This window comes from Pithys albifrons, chromosome 13, assembly GCF_047495875.1.
Source record: "Pithys albifrons albifrons isolate INPA30051 chromosome 13, PitAlb_v1, whole genome shotgun sequence".
Lineage (NCBI taxonomy): Eukaryota > Metazoa > Chordata > Aves > Passeriformes > Thamnophilidae > Pithys > Pithys albifrons.
In genome coordinates, this window is record NC_092470.1 from 5,019,287 (window position 1) to 5,040,279 (window position 20,993).

The 20,993-nt window shown below is 56.2% G+C and overlaps 2 protein-coding genes across 2 annotated transcripts; one reads left to right on the top strand and one right to left on the bottom strand.

The window, feature by feature from the left end:
• The first annotated feature begins 558 nt into the window (after positions 1 to 558).
• On the top strand, positions 559 to 4,036 carry LOC139677915 (zona pellucida sperm-binding protein 3-like). Its single transcript, XM_071568362.1, has 9 exons — positions 559 to 1,069; positions 1,522 to 1,640; positions 1,729 to 1,832; positions 1,996 to 2,173; positions 2,247 to 2,367; positions 2,452 to 2,543; positions 2,711 to 2,847; positions 2,920 to 3,009; positions 3,233 to 4,036. Exons 1-9 carry the CDS (start codon positions 701 to 703, stop codon positions 3,355 to 3,357), a joined length of 1,335 nt encoding a protein of 444 aa, XP_071424463.1. The 5' UTR covers positions 559 to 700; the 3' UTR covers positions 3,358 to 4,036.
• A 2,066-nt stretch (positions 4,037 to 6,102) lies between these two features.
• LOXL1 (lysyl oxidase like 1) lies at positions 6,103 to 18,144 on the bottom strand. Its single transcript, XM_071568399.1, has 7 exons — positions 17,079 to 18,144; positions 9,946 to 10,054; positions 8,732 to 8,869; positions 7,422 to 7,578; positions 7,243 to 7,338; positions 6,937 to 7,052; positions 6,103 to 6,675 (listed from the first exon to the last, which is right to left on the bottom strand). The coding sequence occupies exons 1-7, from the start codon at positions 18,082 to 18,084 to the stop codon at positions 6,669 to 6,671; spliced, it is 1,629 nt and encodes a 542-aa protein (XP_071424500.1). The 5' UTR covers positions 18,085 to 18,144; the 3' UTR covers positions 6,103 to 6,668.
• Positions 18,145 to 20,993: the final 2,849 nt, after the last annotated feature.

Genomic DNA, 20,993 nt, shown 5'->3' on the forward strand with positions numbered 1-20,993 from the left:
GCAAATAAAAGGGAAAGAGCCAGGGAAGGACAGCAGAGAGAAAAAGGAATGGCTGGGGGTCTGAGATCACTGTTGAGGTTGAAAGAGAGGGTGTTGGGCCCCTGCTGAGAACAGCCACCCTTGTGACAGTGGTGAGGGCTCTCTGTTGCTGCTGACCCACCATCCACATCCCAGCCCTGGTGAGAGCAGGGGGTGCACAAAGCCTGTCTTTGGGATCGAGCTGTGAGCAGGTGGGCTGCTGGCCCCCCACCACATCAGCATCCAAGCAGAAAACTAAAGTTCCAGGGGGACCAATGCTGCCAGGCTGGGATGGTCCCCAGAATTTGGGATCATGGACCCCACTCTCCCCACTGCTGCCACCTCCCCAGCAGCCTTGAAAAACCCCTTATCACTTTCTAACCTAAACAAGTCACTTTGTACCCGTCTCCCCGTCTCCAGCTTCTGCTGAGTTTTATAAACAACTTCCCCAAAGAGGCTGACGAGGATGTTTGCTCTTGCCTTGGGCAGCCTGGGAACGGGGAGTCCCAGCACCCCGGAAATGACGGGGTCACACCTCCCCTCTCGCTGCACCCCTGAGGGCTGGCCCTTGGGTGCCCCCAAAGGGGAGCCCAGGGGCAGATGGCTCCTGCCCATGGGGGGATATAAAGGCTGAAGAGGCAGTCCCAGTTCTCTGTGCCAGGGTTTGCTGGAAGAAGGAGGGATGGGACCCAGAAGCAGCTTGATCCTCACTCTTCTCTGCTGGGTGGTGGGCGAGGTGGCTGCCTACCCACCCTGGGATTTCTCCTGGGGTGACCCAGCAAGCCGGGCGGCACGGGCAGACCCCAACACGTGGTCCTGGGTGGGGGAAAGCCAATCTCCAGGGACCTACAGGCAGCAGCCGGTGATGGTGCAGTGCCAGGAGGCTCAGCTGGTGGTGACAGTGCACAGGGACCTGTTTGGCACCGGCCGCCTGGTGAATGTGGCCGACCTGACGCTGGGGCCGGCAGCGTGCAAGCATTCCTCGCTGAACCGCGCCCACAACACCGTCACCTTCACCGCCGGCCTCCACGAGTGCGGCAGCACCGTGCAGGTAAGACCTTCTCCCTTCCCTGCTCCCTCCAGCCCCGGGATCCTGCCTGGCTCCCCCGTCTTCTGGAGCATCTCCAGGGGCTGTGGGGCCCCTGTGGGGCTGCGGGAGCTGCAGGTGTTGGATGTAGAGCAGCATTGAGGACCACCCCAGGGGAAGGATAAGCAGGTATTTGTCCCAAATTGGAGCATTTTCCCTCACAGCTGCTTTGCCCATTCCACTGCACGGGACAAACCCATCTTGCTTATTTGACCCATTTCACGATCAGACCTATTTCACTCCTGGTTTAGCCTATTAGTTTAGCTCACTGGCAACAGAGCAGGGCTCCTTCTCCACCCCCTTTTCCTCCATTTCTTTGGATTTCCCCAGCATTTTCAGCTGGATACATGTCCTGGTGGTGGTGGTAGGGCTGGGGAGTGGCCTCTTCAATAGGATCTCAATGCTTTCCTGCCCAGATCACGCCGGATTCTCTCATTTACCGCACGCTGCTCAACTACGACCCCAGCCCTGCCAGCAACCCCGTCATCATCCGCACCAACCCTGCCATCATCCCCATTGAGTGCCACTACCCCAGGTGAGACCTTCCTGTCCTTGGTATCCCCACCCCAGTCCCTGGGGATCAGCGTGGGGCTATACCCTGATGCATGGTGGTCCTTGCCCAGGAGGGAGAACGTGAGCAGCAATGCCATCCGGCCCACCTGGACTCCCTTCAGCAACACGCTGTCAGCAGAAGAGAAGCTGGTGTTCTCCCTGCGCCTCATGAATGGTAGGTGGGAAGCCATCCAGACCTGTGGATGGGGATTTGCCACCTTTTTCCCACCCTACTGGGGCCACCACAGCAAACCCCATCACTCCTGCTTTCAGGCTTTGCTCCTGTGAGAGGTTAGGGCTGAGCAGAGCCAACCCCTCTTTGTTGTCACCCCTTGCAGAGGACTGGAGTGCTGAGAGACCCTTCACCGGTTTCCAGCTGGGTGACATCCTCAACATCCAAGCGGAGGTGGGCACTGAGAGCCACGTGCCGCTGCGGCTGTTTGTGGACAGCTGTGTGGCCGCCCTCAGCCCCGGCGCTGACTCCTCACCCCACTACACCATTATCGACTTCAATGGGTGAGCCCCGGGGCACATGGGGGGGTGGGAGATCCACCAGGATGCTGAGCACCCCTCTGCCATCCCACCCCAGGTGCCTGGTTGATGGGAGATCGGATGACACCAGCTCTGCCTTCATCGCCCCCCGGCCCCGAGAGGACATGCTGCGCTTCACAATCGACGTCTTCAGGTTTGCAGGGGACACCAGGAACCTGGTAAGGCTGTGTGTCCCCTGCCAGCCCCAAAAACAGCTGCTGTCCCCACTGGCAGGTCCCCACCTCTCCCTTTCCTCCCTACAGATCTACATCACCTGCCACCTGAAGGTGACCCCAGCAGACCAAACCCCAGACCCCCTGAACAAGGCTTGCTCCTTCAACAAAGCCAGAAACACGTGAGTAGCTGCTGTGCCAGGATGGGGCACATCCAGAAGGTCCCCACCAGCAGCCCACAGTCCCGGTGTGGCACAGGGAGGGGTCACAGACCCAGACTTGGGGGGGCACAGACACTCTGTGAGTGCCATGGGGGGGATCTGGTGATGATCTTCCCACCCTGCTGCAGCTGGGCACCCGTGGAAGGCACCCGGGATATCTGCAGCTGCTGCGAGATGGGCAACTGCAGGTCCTCTGCGCTCTCCCAGAGCCTCAACCCCCTCGAGCGATGGCCCAGCCGCCGCTTCCGCCGCCACAACACCGAGGGTAAGGTCCCCACGGGGACAGAGGGGCCACCCTGGGGTGGCCAGACAAGCCTCATTGCTCCTCCCTCCCCAGGGAAAGAGGCTGAAGCCGACGTGGTCATCGGCCCCGTGCTGCTCTCGAGGGACCTGGGCACGGGGGAACAGCAACAGGAGGGAGGTCATGGTGAGTCACAGAATCCCAGACTATTCTGAGTTGGAAGGGACCCACAAGGATCATCAAGTCCAACCCTTAAGTCAATGGCCCACACAGGGGACTGAACCCATGACCTTGGCATTATTACAACCACGTTTTAACCAACTGAGCTGATCTCAGGGTCAACCAACTGAGCTAATGCTGGATGTCCCCCTGTGATGTGGCCCCAGTGACACCCCTCTCGGTTTTCCAGGCAGGGTGACGGCCGTGCTCAGCGTGGGGACGGGGCTGCTGTTCGTGGTGGCTGCCGTGGGGCTGGTGGGCATCGTGCTGGCCATCGGCGTGGGCCGCAGGAGGTGCACCCACACCTCGGCGTGAGCGCAGGCCAGAGCCCAATAAAGCCTGGGAAGGACAAACCGCGTCCGTGGTGCTCCCTCTGCGATGGCAATGTGTGGACATGGCATGGCTGGGAGGGACCATCCATCCCTGGGACGTGGAAGGGCTGGAGCCCCCCAGCTCCAGGGCAGGGCTCCAACATCTCCCTGTGTTTCAGCCCTTGCTGAGGCTCAGTTTGGGAATGGCCCCATCCATGAGGGACATGGGAGACAGTCCCCTCACCCTAAAGGAATTCCAGAGGGGCTTCCTGGCCTTGTCCCTGCTCCTGGGGGCAGGGGGAGCAGGGCAGTGTGCAGGGCCCAGCCTCGATGATCTCGAGGGTGAGTTGGGCTGCACCAGCCCTGCAGGGTTCCAGGAACAGACCCCACAGACCTCGCAGATGGCATTTTGTGCATGGGAACAGCTGCTTGGTGAGCTCCATGTCCTTTCCCACAGGATTTATTTCAGCTCCAGCCCCAGCGTTTCCATCACTCCAGCATCACTTTGGGTCTGGCTCCAGCCCCAGGGGCTTCATTCCAGCCCCAGGGCCTTCATGTCCCCTCCAGTCCCAGAGTCAGTGTTTCAGGCCAAGCCCCTGTCCTACGACTTTTATTTAATAAATATTTTATATGTCATAATAGCAGAATAAAAAAGTAAAAACATCCGAATAACAAAGCTAAGATGTGATAATACAATAAAATGATAATACAATAAAATAGTAATACAATAATAGGATAATAACAGAATAAGTAATTGAATAATAATAGGAGAATAAACCAGGATTTTTGTATTCTATTATAATAGCTTAACCTCCGGATAACCACTGGGGTCCCATCCAAGGCTCCCTAAACCCTGCCCCTGTCGCAGGGGTCCCATCCGGGGCTCCCCAAACCCTCCTTCTGTCCCAGGGATCCCGCCCAAGGCTCCCCAAACCCTCCCCCTGCCCCGGGGTCCCGCCCAGGGCTCCCCAAACCCTGGGAGCTCTCCAATCCACACCCTCCCTCTGTCCCAGGGATCCCGCCTGGGGCTCCCCAAACCCTCTTCCTATCCCGGCGCTCCCCAAACCCTCTCCCTGTCCAGGGGGTCCCACCCGGGTCTCCCCAAACCCTCTCCCTATCCCGGCGCTCCCCAAACTCTCTCCCTATCCAGGGGGTCCCACCCGGGGCTACCCAAACCGTCTTCCTGTCCAGGAGGTCCCACCCGGGGCTCCCCCAAACTCTGCCCATGTCCCAGGGGTCTCTCTCGGGGCTCCCCAAATCCTCCCCCTGTCCAGGGGGTCCCGCTCGGGGCTCCTCAAACCCTCTCCCTATCCCGGCGCTCCCCAAACCGTCTCCCTGTCCCGGGGGTCCCGACCCGGCTCACGCCGCACCGGCGCCACCTCCCGGCCATCGCCGGAACTGCTTCCCCATTCCCAGCGCCCCGTTCCCAGCCCGGCCCCGCCACTCCCGGTCCGTGCTGGGCTCCCAGAACCCGGGAAGGGCCTCGGGGATCGGGCGCTGGGTGGAAAACAGAATTCCGAATGTGGGGAGAAAGAGAGTGGACGGGCCGGGAATGGTGCGGGAGGTGCTTACATGGGCGGCCCTAAAATGGGGCGCGGCTAAAGGGGGCGTGGTCTGGGGAAGGGGCGGTGTGGGGGGGACACGGGAGGAGATGGGGGGACACGAGTGAATGAGGGGGACACACGGGAGGAGATGGGGGGACACGAGTGAATGAGGGGGACACACGGGAGGAGATGGGGGGACAGGAGTGAATGAGGGGACACACAGGAGAGGATGAGGGACAGGAGTGAATGAGGGGACACACGGGAGGAGATGGGGGACAGAAGTGAATGAGGGGACACACGGGAGGAGATGGGGGGACACGAGTGAATGAGGGGGACACACGGGAGGAGATGGGGGGACACGAGTGAATGAGGGGACACACGGGAGGGGATGAGGGACAGGAGTGAATGAGGGGACACACGGGAGGAGGTGGGGGACAGGAGTGAATGAGGGGACATACGGGAGGAGATGGGGGACACGAGTGAATGAGGGGACACACGGGAGGAAATGGGGACAGGAGTGAATGAGGGGACACACGGGAGGAGATGGGGGACAGGAGTGAATGTGGGGAACACACGGGAGGAGATGGGGGACACGAGTGAATGAGGGGACACACGGGAGAGGATGAGGGACAGGAGTGAATGAGGGGACACACGGGAGGAGATGGGGACAGGTGCAAATGAGGGGACACGGGAGGAGATGGGGAACAGGAGTGAATAAGGGGAACACAGGACTTGGGGGGGACAGTACTGAAGGGGAGGGGACCCCGGGCTTGTGGGGACAGGATGTGGAAGGCAGGGAAGAGGACCTGGCAGTGTGATGTGATGACAGGGTTGCAGCTCCCAGAGCCACAGGATGTCACCAAGAGGGTGACCGTGTCCCATACTCCCTCCCCAGTCCAGGCAGGCAGTGACAAGCACTGGGGGTGTCCTGGGGAGTCCATCCTTCCCATCTCCCCATGGCCTGTGGCCTTTGGTCCTCAGCATCCTGGATTAAAGGACAGCAGTCACCTGTCAGGAGAGATCCCCATCCTGGATGGCCCAAGGACATCCAGTGACATCCCTTGGTGGGTTTTTGTGGTGCCATGGTGTCCTCAGTTAAACACCAGCCCCTCAAAAGCAACGTGCTTTAATGATTTCTGGTTTTAAAGCTCATTAAAATAACAATAATAATAATAATAATAAAAATAATAAACCAAGACTTCCAGTCATCTCAAGGATTCTCCATGTTTATAAGAGCTGGACACACAGAGCAAGTTCCCCATTAAAGGTGATGGGTTTTCCAGCACCTTTGGTCCCAAAAGGATCTGGAGCATTCCAGTGTGGCAGCCACCTCTAAAAGAGGGGTCAAACATCCTTGCTGGGGCAGCACCTCCAAATCCAGGCTGTCTTCTTCCCCCTGGGAAACATGGAATGACTGGAACCCCCCCAAAAAATGCCAAAGGGATTAAGGGCTACAGAGCTAATATGCATTTCCATCATTACACAGCATTTGTGGGTCCCTGCCTTTTATTCCAGCTAAAACCCAGCATTGGATCCCCTCAGGAAATGGTAAAAAAACAAGATTAAAGAAAAGTTATGTATAAAAAAATTTCAAAGAGTCATTCTGGCTTCCCCTCCTTTTAATGTGAAGGCATTGGGGGTTTTTTGAGGGGGGGGTCTTGAGTTGCTGCTAGTGGGCTCTGGGGTCTCTGGTGGGACAGAGGAGCTCAGGCACTTTCTGAAGAGGGGGACAGAGGCTGAGGCAGGTGACATCCCTCTGGCCCTGCTCCCATCAAGATCTGAAAGAAAAGAAAATGAAATCCAGTAAATTCAATATCAGCATTCCAAAAGGGAGTGAGACACCAACCCCCAGCCCCACCACTGGGCAAATCCAGCTTATTTTTTATGTTCACAGAGAAAACATGGAGGGAAGGGAGGAAAAAAGCAATTAAACTGCTCAGGTCCAACCCCCAACTGCATTTTTTCTGATGGCCAAGGGAAGAATGAAGCAAGACAGATGGAAGAGAATGACATGGAAGGACACATGGCCAGCTCCTTACTGGGAAATCTTGCAGTTTGTCGTGGAGACGTAGCGTCCAGTGTAGTGGATGTTGCACCTCACCACATTGTTGGTGAAGTCTGACTCCAGGACGATGTATTTGGGATTCACTTGAACCTAAAAAGGGGGGAAAGGGAAGGAAAAACACCCCCAAAAAAACTTAGTGAGACGGGGGACAAGCAGCACCTAAACCCATGTTAAAGCGATGCCACCAAAGGAAGTCCTGAACACGCTGGTTGGAAGATCCCAAGCCAACCCAGATCAGGAATATTTGTCCCAAAGATCTCCCCCAAGGACCCTTGGCCACCTTCAAGACATAGTTCCCCGGCTGCACATCTGTTATGTCGATCCACTGGCAGTCGATGTCGGCGTTGTAGGTGTCGTAGCAGCCCGGGCTCAAGCCCTGTGGGGAGAAAAGGGGGTTCAGGTGTGTTGGGGAGGGAGTGAACCCTGAGCAGACCCTCCCACCAGCCCCACTAAGGTCACCTGGGTGTGGGAGGTGCAGGCGTAGCGCTTCAGGTTGCCAAAATCACAGGTGGTGTCCTCCAGGCAGAAACTGGCCTTGTGGCCCTCAGCCACCTTCCTGCCCGTGGTGGCATCCAGCAGGTCGTAGTGGCTGAACTCATCCATGCTGTGGTAGTGCCTGGGGATGGAGGGAGGTGACAGTCAGGGTGACCCCCAAAATGATCATAGAATCATAGCATGGATTGGGTTGAAAAAGCCCTCCGAGATCATCAAGTCCAACCCTTGGTCCAACTCCAGTCCCTTTACCAGATCATGGCACTCAGTGCCACGGCCAAGCTCCGTTTCAAAACCTCCAGGGATGGGGAATCCACCCCCTCTCTGGGCAGCCCATTCCAATGCCTGAGCACTCTCTCTGCAAAGAATTTTTTCCTGCTCTCCAACTTCAATTTCCCCTGGCAGAGCTTGAGCCCATCGTGCCCCCTTGTCCTATTGCTGAGTGCCTGGGAGAAAAGACCAACCCCCACCTGGCCCCGCTCCAGCCCCTCAATCTCTTGCCTCAACTGAGGGGCCCAGAACTGAACACAACACTCAAGGTGTGGCCTCCCCAAGGCAGAGTCCAGGGGAAGGGTCACTGCCCTGGGCCTGCTGGCCACGCTACTTTGGATCCAGGCCAGGATCCCATTGGCCTTCTTGGCCACCTGGGCACACTGTTGGCTCCTGTTGAGCTTCCTGTCCCTCAGTCCCCCCAGGTCCCTCTGCCTGGCTGCTCTCCAGCCACTCTGTGCCCAGCCTGGAGCGCTGCAGGGGGTTGGGGTGGCCAAAGGGCAGGACCTGCACTTGGCCTTGTTGAACTTCATCCCATTGGAATCAGCCCATCTCTCCAGTCTCTCCAGATCCCTCTGCAGAGCCCTTCTGCCTTCCAGCAGGTCGACACTCCCTCCCAGTTTGGTGTCATCAGCAAATTTGCTGCTGATGGACTCAATCCCCTCATCTAAATCATCAATAAAGATGTTAAACAGGCCTGGACCCAACACAGACCCCTGGGGAACACCATTAGTGACCGGACACCAGCTGGATGCCCCACCCACTCCCTAGATGTGATTTTGGAGGCTCCCCATCAACACTGGGTCCACAGCAGCTTTCCAGCTCCCTCCTTGGGGACACTAATTGCAGAACCGTGGTGACTTTAGGGACAGGAGGCAAACAAAGGTGACCCCCTCCCACCAAGATCTCAAAGCAAAGCTGCAAAACAGGAGAAAAGCCACTAAAAAGCCTTAAAGCTTCCACCAAAAGGTGGGTTGCTGGGGGGGAGGTTGGGTGGGGACACTCACTGGTGGCAGCTGTGCCACTCCCAGCTGTGCCGGGGCCGGCTGGGCAGGAAATCGGCCGTGCCCTGGTTCTTCACCCGCTGGGGAAACCGCAGCAGCACCCGCACGTCGTAGTCAGTGGCTTCGGGGGTGTAGGCAGTGCTGGGGACATCAGGGAGAGTCAAACCCAAGGACAGAAGTCCCCCAGGTGCAGGGTGGAGTGTCAGCCCTGCCACCCCAAGGAGGAAAATCCCCAGCAAGCGCCTCTGTAGGGAGAGTTTTCTCCATGGAAAAGGAAATCATGAAAAAAGGAGGGAAGCAGCACCCACCACACACCTTCCACCATGCCTTGCTTTGCTTTTCCTTTTGCCCTTTCCTTCCCCCTTCCCTCTTTCCTTCTCTTTCCCCTCTTCTTCTTAATCCTTCTTCCTCTTTCCTCTTTTCCCTTCAACCTTTCCCCCACCTTTTCCTTGTTCTTGTCCTTCCCCCTTCCTTTCCTATTTCCTCTTCCCATTCCCATTCCCTCTTCTCTATCCTTCCCTTCCCTCATTCTTTTCCTCTTCCCTATCCTTCCCTTTCTCATTTTCTTCTCCTTCTTCTCCTTTCCTTTCCTCTTTCCTCTTTGCTTCCCCTTCCCCTTTCCTTCTCCCATCCCCTCCTTTCCTTCATCCTTTCCCCTTTCCTTCTCCTATCCATTCTTTTCTTTCATCCTCCTCCCCCTTCCTTTTTTCCTGTTCCCTATCCTTCCCTTTTCCTTCTCCTTTTCCTTCATCCTTCCCCTTTCCCATCCCTCTTCTCTTTCGCACTTCCTCTTCCCTATCATTCCCTTCACCATCCCTCTTTCCTGTTCTTCCCCTTTCCTCTTCCCTTTCTCCCTTCTCCTGCCCTCTGTCCTTCCCCTTCATCCTTTTCTTCCTTCCCCTTCCCTCCTCCTTTTCCCCTTTCCTCTTTCCATCCCTTTCTCCAGTCATCCCTCACCTCCATCCTCCTCCCCTATCAGCACATCCCCCATTCCACTCTCCAGATCCCCCCTCTCTCCGGCCAGTCCTCATAACCCATTGCCCCAGGCCCCCCCTCTTTCCCCTGCTGTGTCCCCATCTGCCCCTCATCCCAGGACGCCCCCTCCCTCCCTTGTGTCTCCATGTCCCACTAACCCCAGACCCTCCCTCTCTCCCTGCCGTGTCCCCTTGTCCTCCTCATCCCAGGACACGTCCCACTCCCAGGAAAGCTGCTCCTACCTGGCCAGGCACTTCTCCTCGGCGGCGCAGCGCAGCGAGTACAGGTGAGCTCTCTGCACGTAGGTGGATGCCTGCACATAGTTGGGGTCCGGCACCAAGTCGGGGAGACCTGCCAGGAGGATGGGGACAGCCCTGAGGATGGGGACAGGGCTTGGGAACAGCCCTGAGGATGGGGACAGCACTTGGGAACAGCCCTGAGGATGGGGACAGGGCTTGGGAACAGCTCTGAGGATGGGGACAGGGCTTGGGAACAGCCCTAAGGATGGGGACAGTGCTTGGGAACAGCCCTGAGGATGGGGACAGGGTTTGGGAACAGCCCTGAGGATGGGGACAGTGCTTGGGAACAACTCTGAGGATGGGGACAGCACTTGGGAACGGCTCTGAGGATGGGGACAGGGCTTGGGAACAGCCCTAAGGATGGGGACAGTGCTTGGGAACAGCCCTGAGGATGGGGACAGTGCTTGGGAACAGCCCTGAGGATGGGGACAGGGTTTAGGAACAGCCCTGAGGATTGGGACAGGGCTTGGGAATAGCCTTGAGAATGGGGACAGCACTTGGGAACAGCCCTGAGGATGGGGACAGGGCTTGGGAATAGCCCTTAGGATGGGGACAGGGCTTGGGAACAAGGCTTGGGGACACTGCAGTCTCTTCCTCGAAGCAGCCAAGGGGGGAAGTTTTCCTTCCATCACCACCACGTTTTTTTAATTTCAAGCTGCAGATGGAAAATCCTCCCTTCCCCTCCCCTTCTCTCCGGGCTCCTGCTGGCAAATCCCAATCCTCCATTTTCCTACAGCAGGATTGCTCAACCCATCCTCCTGGAAGCGATTACACCCAGCCCTGCCCGGTCCCTCCGTGAGGATCTGTGGTTCTCCCAGGACCCCCAGCCCATGGCAGTCAGGGACAAGGGGGTGGCAAGACTCCCAAAACAGGAGGATCCCTGTTTCCTGCCCTTTTTCCTGTTTTTCATTGCACAACAGGGGTGAAGGTGAGGTTAGTTGTGCTAACCCCAGGAAGCCCATGCTGGTATCCCTCATCCCCTTTAATTCCCACCAGTTCCCTGTGCTTGGGGCCACACTGGAGTGAGGTGTGACAGACTTGGTTTCCAAAATCATTATGGAGCCCCAATGGAGCTGGAACTTCCCCTTCCCAAAGGCTTCTCTACCACCACTGACCCAGAAAGTGCCTTGGCATTTGCCCCTCAAGGACTGGGAGAGGGGGGATGCTCCCCAGGCACCCCATGCCTCAGTTTCCCTTCTCCCATCCCTCTGCAAAGTCCTGCTCTGCCACAGCTTCTCCTTAGGGTCTGTCCTTCCTGCAAGCTCACCAGCCTGTCCCCATCCCCATCCTTGTCCCTGTCCTCATCCCCATCTCTGTCCTCCTGCCCATCCCCATCCGCAACTCCATCTCCACCCTCATCCCCACTCACAACCCCATCCCCATCCTTGTCTACATCCCTGTCCCCATCCCATCAGCATCCTCAACCTTTGCCACAGGCCAATCCTAACTGTCATTCCCACCCTCCTCCCCATCCCCATTCCTGTTCCCATCTTCAAGGCCATTCCTGTCTTCACTCCTTATCCCATCCCTCTCCTCATGCTCATCCCTCTCCTAATTCACACCACCACACCCATCTTCAACCCATCTTTGTCCCAGTCCCCATCCTCATCCCCATCCCCAACCTCATCCCCATCCCCATCTTCACCCCTCATCCCTTTCTGCTTCCCCACATTCATACTCATGCCAAGTCCCCTCCCCATCCCTGTCCCTATCTTCATCTCCATCCCTGTTCCCATCTTCATTCCCATCCTCATCCCCATGCCTGTCTTCACCCTTCATCCCCTCCCTCATCCCCATCATCATGCCCAGTCCCCTCCTCCATCCCAATCCCTGTTCCCATCCTCATTGCCATCTTCATCACCATCCCCATCTTCACCCCTCATCCTCTTCCATCCCCCATCCTCATGTCCAACCCCATCCCCAGCCCTGTTCCCATCTTCATCCCCATCATCCCTCCTCATCCTCACATCCTTTTACATCCCCATTCTCTTGCCCACCCCTCTCCCATCCTCACCTCCATCCCCATCCCTATCCTGGTTCCCGTCCCCACTTTCATCCCCATGCCCATCCTCATCCTTGTCCCCATCACCTTTCAAGGCACCCACAGGCTCCAGCCCCACCAGCTCTTTGCCTCCAGACAGTTTCCAGCACATTTCCTTTTTTTCCCTTTTTTTTCCTTATTTTTCCTTGGACAAGAAGAACAATGCCTCCTTGTTTCTGGGCCTGCCTTCCCTCGAGGGATCACGTCACTCCATTGGAGCTCGTTTCCTGCCCCACTCGCTTGGTCATCGCTGCTGATGTAATACCCAAGGGGGCCTCACATGCCGGGGGCAAGAAAACCAGGAGAGCTTGGAAAGACTTTCCCCCCTCCCTTAAAAAAATTAATAACAAAAAAAGCGATGGAGAACGACCCTGAGCCTGTGAGAGGAACATTTGTCATCATTTATAAAACAGCTTTTCCTCCCTGCTGTTGTTTATAATAAATTCTTGGACGCTCCAGAGAGAAATTCGACTCCTTTACCAACGGGGAGTTTTATTTTCCCCCCACGATGGAGCTCGCCCTGGATGGCCCCGTTGTTATTGTAGGGTCTCACGCCTGACTTTCGGCAGCAAAGGGTCAAACCGCAAGTGCTGGAGTTGTTGGAGTTAATGGGATGGCAGGGTCTGGCCTCACCACCCTGCAAATGTTCCCTCAGCATGGCAGGGCACCCAACTCTCCCCATCCCAGCTGGCCAAATCCTGGCTTTTTTTGCTGAGCCAGCGTTTTCCCACCTCCTGCAAGTGAGGGGCTTGGCAGCCCCCCCCGCTATCGCCTCTGAAACGGGACAACCACAGCAGGAAAATGTTTGTTTTTCCTCCTCGGCCCCTCGGCCTGCCCTGGGAGCTGCCAGAGAAGATTTCCGTCTTCTTTACCGTGAAAATTAGAATAATAAAAAAAGACCAGGCTGCTCCCCACCGCGCTGTTTGTGCAGGTGTGCCGGGCTTAGCCCAAAAATCCCAGCTCCAGCAGCTTTCCGAGAGGGCAGCTGCTTCTCCTCCCTGTGCCCAACACTGCTGGGTCCCAGCCCTGGAGAGGCAGGAGCACCAAAGCAGGGGGGGACATGGGGACACCCTGAGTGACTAGGACACCACTACTCCTTCATCCCATCCCATCTCATATCATTCCTGCAGCACCTCCCAATGCCCCCTTTCATCTTCCCATCCCATCCTCACAGCATCCCTCCTGCAGCACCTCGTGATACGCCCCTTCATCCCATCCCATCCCATCCCATCCCATCCCATCCCATCCCATCCCATCCCATCCCATCCCATCCCATCCCATCCCATCCCACCCCACCCTATCCCATCCCATCCCATCCCATCCCATCCATCCCATCCCATCCCATCCCACCCCACCCCACCCCACCCCACCCCATCTCATCCCATCCCATCCCACTCCACCCCACCCCACCCCATCCCATCCCATCCCATCCCATCCCATCCCATCCCATCCCATCCCATCCCATCCCATCCCACCCCACCCCACCCCACCCCATCCCATCCCATCCCATCCCACTCCACCCCACCCCACCCCACCCCATCCCATCCCATCCCATCCCATCCCATCCCATCCCATCCCATCCCATCCCATCCCATCTATGTAGCATTCCCACAGCATCCCTCCTCCACCACCTTCTGGTGCACCCCTTCAACCCATCCCATTCTATCTCCACAGGATCCCTCCTCCAGCAATTCCTGGTGCACCCCATCCCATCCACCCCATCCCTGCAGCATCCCTTCTCCAGCACCTTTGGACTCATCCCTTCATCCCCCATCCTATCCAAGCTCTGCAGTATCACTTCCCCAGTACCTCCTGACATACCCTTTCATCATCATCCCTTCCCATCTCATCCTACCTCATCCCACCCACTCCCACCCCATCCCTGTAGAATCCCTCCTACAGCACCTCCTGACACCCCATTTCCTCCCTACTGAATCTCAGGATCCCCAGTTGGTTGTTAAACACCTGAAATCAACCCAAACTGACCTCCAAACCCACCAAAGGAAGATATTCCCAGGAAGACCATTATTTCCTGGCCCAGGTGCCCCATCTGTGGGTGATGGCACCCTCAGGTGTCACCACAACTCAAGCTTAGTGGGTACCAAAATCCCCATCACCCCATGGGATTCCCAGCACCCACTTTCATTCCAAAACCAAAGCTGGGTGACCCATTCCATGAGGTCAAGGTGAAAAACCCTTCTGGAAATGGGGTCTGAGTAGGGGTCAGGGTGAGGAAGGCCCTTGGAGATGCCTCCTGGGGGTCAGTCAAGAGTTGAGAACCGGCTCCTTGTCCAAACCCCACAAGAGGGGAGTCACTTTTTCCTGAGGTGGTCCAGCCCCAGAGCAAGATTAGGGTGACCCTTGAGTTCTCCACAGTGGTCATGAGCAGGAGACACAAAGACTCTGGGGTCTCCTCCACATCTCCTCGGCCTGGAGTCCTCCTCCTTGGGCCAACCCACACAGAGATGCTCCTCTCCCACCTCCACCATGACTTGGTCACTATAGATTTAGGACTGGAAACTGTTCCAGCTCATCTTCCAAGATATCTCTCTCTGGTTTGGATGGAGGGAGGTGGACAATCCACCATGCTCTCCTAAGTCCAAATAAATCCCCTCATAAAAGGTGGTGGGATCTAATTGCTTAATTAACCCCCCAGGTACCCCAGTGAGGGGCCAGGAATGCCGCACATTCCTGGCGGAGCCGGGTGGGATTAGGAGGCTCTTAAAGAGCTTAGACGCATAATTAACATCTGATTCAGCTTTATAAAGTGTTTTGACCAATTAAGAAACCATCCTGAAGGGTGGCCCTGCAGGTGACAGGCATGAGGGGGCTTTCGGTGAGCCCCAGGAGGTGACAGCTTTCCCTAAACAAACCTCGGGTGGTGAGAGCAGCAAGTGACCCAGAGGAGAGGTCAGGCCACCTCCCTAAACTGGCTGGATGATCTTTATTCCCATCTTAAGATTTATTAATGAAAAATGTGAAGGAGAAGGCCAGGGGCTCCGGCACTGAGAGGTGGGTGTCCTATGGATGCATCAATGACGGTTGTCCACCCACCCATGAGCACCCTGATTCCCCTGGCAGAGCCACAGCACTGTCACCTCCTGGCCCGGCCTCCAGGAATCCTTGAAGGACACAGCCAGTGCCAAACGTGGCAGGCGTCTTCCCATTTCCCTTTGCTGTTTTGGGTCATCTGCAGGGCAGCTGTCCCCAGGCGTCCCTCACAGAGACACGGACTGCCAGCATTCCTCATCCCTGCATCCTTGTCCCTGCATCCCCCACCCTCACACACTTCACCCCCCTCATTCCTCACTTCCAGTACCCATCCACTGTCCCCCATATCCCATGCCCAGCAGGAGAGGCTGCTCCTGGTGAGGCCAGCAGGGATCCAGAGGAAGATCCTCTCCACACAAACCCTGTTCCTGAGCTCTTTCCCAGCTGGACCTTGGGCTGACCCAGCCCGGCTGCTCTTGCTGTGTTTACTCACATACAATGGGCAGGGCTGGGATGAACACTTCCCCCAGCCCAAATCCTCTGGGATGTTTTATTCCCAGAAACCAGGGATAGGGCTGGATGGGTTATGGGGTCAGGCTGGTCAGAGGCTCCAGCTGAGATGGGTTTCCCAAGGGACAGGCAGGGAGCTGATCCCCCAGGCTGCTGCTCCTCACGCCCTCCAGCCTTGCTTCCCATTTCACCATGGAGCAAAAACACTCTTGGCAAGGCTCAGCCAAAAGCCACAGTATTTCATCAGGATTGGGGTTAGTGGGACATGAAATGACAGTGTCCCTGCTGTGACCTCAGTCCCCTGCTGTGGCCTCGGTGTGGCCAGCACAGGGGGAGCGATGGGGGGGCCTGGCTCTGGCTGAGCCAGCACAGATCCATCCATCCCTCCATGAACTGAGCATACCCAGCACCGGGCACACAGCCAGGGTGATCCGGGACACAGCACTGTCCTACCCCAGGAGCAGGGCATGTCCCCAACTCACAGCACACTGCCACCCCATGGACACAGGATGACCCGGGGAGTGGCATCCAGACACCCCAGGAGTACGGGGTGACCCCCAATCCATGGCACACACCCACCCCACACAGGCAGGAGGGCCTGGGACACGGCACAGACCCACCTCACAAGCACAGGATAACCTGGAACATGGCACAGACCCACCTCACAAGCACAGGATAACCTGGAACATGGCACAGACTCACCTCACAAGCACAGGATAACATGGCACAGACCCACCTCACAAGCACAGGATAACCTGGGACATAGCACAGACTCACCTCACAAGCACAGGATAACCTGGAACATGGCACAGACCCACCTCACAAGCACAGGATAACCTGGGACATAGCACAGACTCACCTCACAAGCACAGGATAACCTGGAACATGGCACAGACCCACCTCACAAGCACAGGATAACATGGCACAGACACACCTCACAAGCACAGGATAACCTGGGACACAGCACAGACCCACCTCACAAGCACAGGATAACCTGGGACACAGCACAGACCCACCTCCCAAGCACAGGATAACCTGGACATGGCACAGACACACCTCCCAAGCACAGGATAACCTGAAACATGGCACAGACCCACCTTACAAGCACAGGATAACCTGAGACATGGCACAGACTCACCTCACAAGCACAGGATAACCTGAGGCATGGCACAGACTCACCTCACAAGCACAGGATCACCTGGGACATGGCACAGACCCACCAAAAGGATGACCTGGGACACGGCACAGACACACCCCAAGCCCAGACCCTACACTGGGACTTGCTCCTTCACATCCCTTCCCTTTTCTGTTCTTCACCACTTCAAACATCCTTCCTAAAATACAGAGGGTCTCTACCAGCCCCTCAGTGGCCTCTCAGCCACATTTGTCCCCACACCACTGGGGCAGCATCCTTGCAGAGTGACTGGCATCAGACATGGATGGAGGGTGCTCTGTCCTCGGGGATAACGAAGCACCCAGGGCACATCCCATGCCAGGGACCTGCCACCCACCCCAAGGTGCTCCCCAAACTCACCCCGTCCGCCGTAGCTGGGCCTGTAGACGCTGCCCACGCTGACCCGGGCTTGGCTATCGGGGACAGCCTGGGGGATTTCGGGGCTCCTGGGGGGCAGGTAGGACTCGGAACGAGGGACCCCATATGGCTCCACTGGCCGGAACGGCGGCTGCGGCTCGTAGGGCGGGTACTGACCCCCGTACCCTGTCCCAACAGCCGCTTGTAGGTTATCCGTGGAGGCCACGCCGTGGTTGACGGCTTGTTGGTTCGTGTACGAGTCCGGGCTCTGCTCCGGTGCAATCCCGGTGTCATGGTACAAGCTATGGGAATAGCGCCGGTCCAGCCCGTCCACCGCCTGGGGCACGGCGGGCACGTAGGGCCGCTCGGGCGGCGGGTAGTGGGCTCTGTAGGGGCTCTGCTCCTCGCCGTAGTCCTCGTGGCGGGCACGGGGCTGGAAGGGGTACACCACGCTGGCCCCCGCCGCCGCCCCCGCCGCCACGGCCGCCCCGCCGGTCCCGGTGCTCCGGTAATAGGTAAACGCCTCGTCGTAGGCCCGGGGCGCCTCGTAGGGCTCGTACTGCGGGGCAAAAGGGTACTGGGGGTACGGCGGCTGCCCCGCCGAGGCGTACGCGAAGGATGATGCTGATGCGGATGCTGCTGAGGATGAAGGCTGGCGCGCGCGGGCGGGTGGTCGCCGCTGCGCGGCCGCGCTGTCGCCCACCGGGCCCTCCCTCCAGTTCTCGGGCACCTGCCCGAAGCCGAAGGGGTGTCTCGCTTGTCCCCGCACCGTCCCGGAGCCCGGAGCCTGCCGGCGGACGCTGCCGGCCGCCCCCGCCAGCAACAAGCGGCTGCCGGGCGGGCGCTCCTGCCCCGGCGGGACGTACTCGGCGCCGCTGTTGAGGAGGCTGTAAACGCGGCCGTTGTTCTCCCACTGGATGAGCTGCCGCCACGGCTCCTGCCCGCCCGCCAGCAGGCACAGCCCACAGCCCAGCGCGGCCCAGAGCCCCCAGCCCGCCCGCCGGGCCATCCCGAGCGCCGCCGCAGCGCAGCGGAGCGGAGAGAGCGCACCGAGCGGGGCCGAGGGCGGAGGGAGCGGCGGGGCCGGCACCGCCTCCGTCCGTCCGTCCGTCTGTCCGTCCGCCCGAGGGGGCGGGATGCGCGGGGGGAAACGCGAATTGCGGTGTACGGCGCTTTTTTTCAGCACTGCAGTGAGTCACGCCGTCAAAATTTGGGTTGAATTCGGCGGGGTTTGGTCCCAGGAACGAGTTGTGTGGCGGGTCCTGCCCGCCAGGAGCCGGGAGGAAACGCATCCGCTCCGGAGAAAAGCTGGAATGTCACCTTTTTACACTTTGTGTGGTTGGGGTTTTTTTTATTTGTGGGTTTTTTGTTTGGTTTTTTGTTTTTTTTTGTTTGTTTGTTTTGTTTTGGGTTTTGTTATTTGGGGTTTTTTGGTTGGGTTTTTTTTTGTTTGTTTTTTGGTTTTGTTTTTTGGTTTTTTGAATCACAGAATCATAGAATGGATTGGGTTGGAAAAGACCTCCAAGATCATCAAGTCCAACCCTTGGTCCAGCTCCAGTCCCTTTACCAGATCATGGCACTCAGTGCCACGGCCAAGCTCACCTGAAAAACCTCCAGGGATGGGGAATCCACCCCCTCTCTGGGCAGCCCATTCCAATGCCTGAGCACTCTCTCTGTAAAGAAGTTTTTTCTCATCTCCAACTTCAGTTTCCCCTGGCAGAGCTTGAGCCCATCGTGCCCCCTTGTCCTATTGCTGAGTGCCTGGGAGAAGAGACCAACCCCCACCTGGCTGGAACTTCCCTTCAGGTTGGTTGGTTCCTTTTGGTTGGCTGGTTGGTTTTTGGTTGTGTTTGTGTGTGTGTATTTTTTTATTTTTGGTTGTTTGTTTGGTTTGGTTTTTGCTTTTGGGTTTGGGTTTGCGTTGGGTTGAGGTTTTTGTTTTGTTTTGTTTTTTAACCCTGGAGCGATTCACCCCTTCAAAACTGGGGACGATTTTAAGGATTTTAGTCCTAGGAACCCCCTCCAGCACAGATCCTGCCCTCCCAGGGCCAGGAGGAAATGCATCCACTCGGGATAAAAAAAGTGAAATTTGGGTGTTAAGAGTTTTTAATTCTGCAGTGAGTCACACTGTCAAAAATTGAGTTGAATTCTGGAGGTTTTGGTCCCAGGAACCACTTCTGGTGCAGGGCCTGCCTGCTGGAACCTGGGAGGAAATGCCTCCACTCGGGATAAAAGGGTGACAGTTTGGGGGTTACACCTTTTTTAACCCTTGAATGATTCACACTTACAAACCTTGGGTTGAATTCTGTGAGGTTTGGTCCTCAGAACCACCTGCACTATGGATCCTGCCCTCCAGGAACCAGGAGGAAGGGCTGCAGCCTCCAAGGAAAGTGAATCCACTTGGGATAAACCCCTGAATTGTCAGTCCGTTACACCTTTTTTTTTAACCCTGTAATTATTCAACCTTGAAAACTCTGGATGGATTTTAGTCCCAGGAATCACTTCTACCATGGATCCTGCCCTCCAGGAGCTGGGAGGAAATGAATCCACTTTGGACAAACCCCTGAAATTTTGGGGTTTATGCTTTTTTTTAAACCCTTGAGTGATTGGCGCCTTCAAAATTGGGGGTAATTAACAGATTTTGGGCCTGTGAACCATCTCCAGCATGTCCAACCCTCCAGAAACTGGGAAGAAATTCATCCACTCGGGATAAAACCCTGCAGTTTTGGGGGTTTACCTGAAATTTCAGAGGTTTGTGCTTTGTTTTTGATCCTGGAGTGATTGATTCCTTCCAAACTGGGGACTGTTTTATGGAGCATGGTCCAGGGTCCCTCCTCTGGCACGGATTCTGCTTTCCAGGAGCTGGGAGAAAGGATTTCTGCAGGGTGCTGGCTCCAAACAAAACAAATCCACTCAGGATAAACCCCTGAAATTTCATTTTTTTTTACATTTTTTTCAATGCTGGAGTGAGTCACACCTTCAAAACTGAGGGTGGATTTTAGTCCTTGGAATCACTTCCATCATGGATCCTGCCCATCAGGAGCTGGGAGGAAATCCATCCACTCAGGATAAAACCTGCAATTTCAGCTTTTCACCTGAAATTTCAGGGCTTTGCACTTTGTTTTAAACCCTGGCAAGATTCACACCTTTACAATTGGGGAAGATTTTATGGATTTTGGTCCTTAGGACCCACTTCTGACCCAGGAGCTGGGAGGAAAGGCTGCAGGGAAAATGCACCCCTGAAATTTCACTTTTTTACCCTTTTTTAACCCTGTAATGATACCATTTTTCCCAAGGGAATCCAAATTCCCACTATTTTCTATCCCACACCGATGCCTGATGCCAGGTGAGCGCCTGGAAAAGCACCTTCACCCCCTCACAAAAGCTTTCAGTAGGCTTTGAAGGGAAACTATTCCAAAAAGAAATGGAATTTTCTCCCAGAGTTTCTCTCTTTGGATCAATTTGGGATTATTTTCCTCATGGTAGTGTATCCCAAATGAGGATGAATCCTGCATGAAACAACTGGAATAAAACTAGAGACAAGTTGGCCACTTGGTGCTGGAAATATTAAATAAAAAGGAGGGACCTGAGGAGTGAATCCAGGGAAATATTAAATAAAAAGGAGGGACCTGAGGAGTGAATCCAGGGAAATATTAAATAAAAAGGAGGGACCTGAGGAGTGAATCCAGGGAAATATTAAATATTAAATAAAAAGGAGGGACCTGAGGAGTGAATCCAGGGAAATATTAAATATTAAATAAAAAGGAGGGATCTGAGGAGAGAATCCAGGGAAATATTAAATAGAAAGGAGGGACCTGAGGAGTGAATCCAGGGAAATATTAAATATTAAATAAAAAGGAGGGATCTGAGGAGAGAATCCAGGGAAATATTAAATAGAAAGGAGGGACCTGAGGAGAG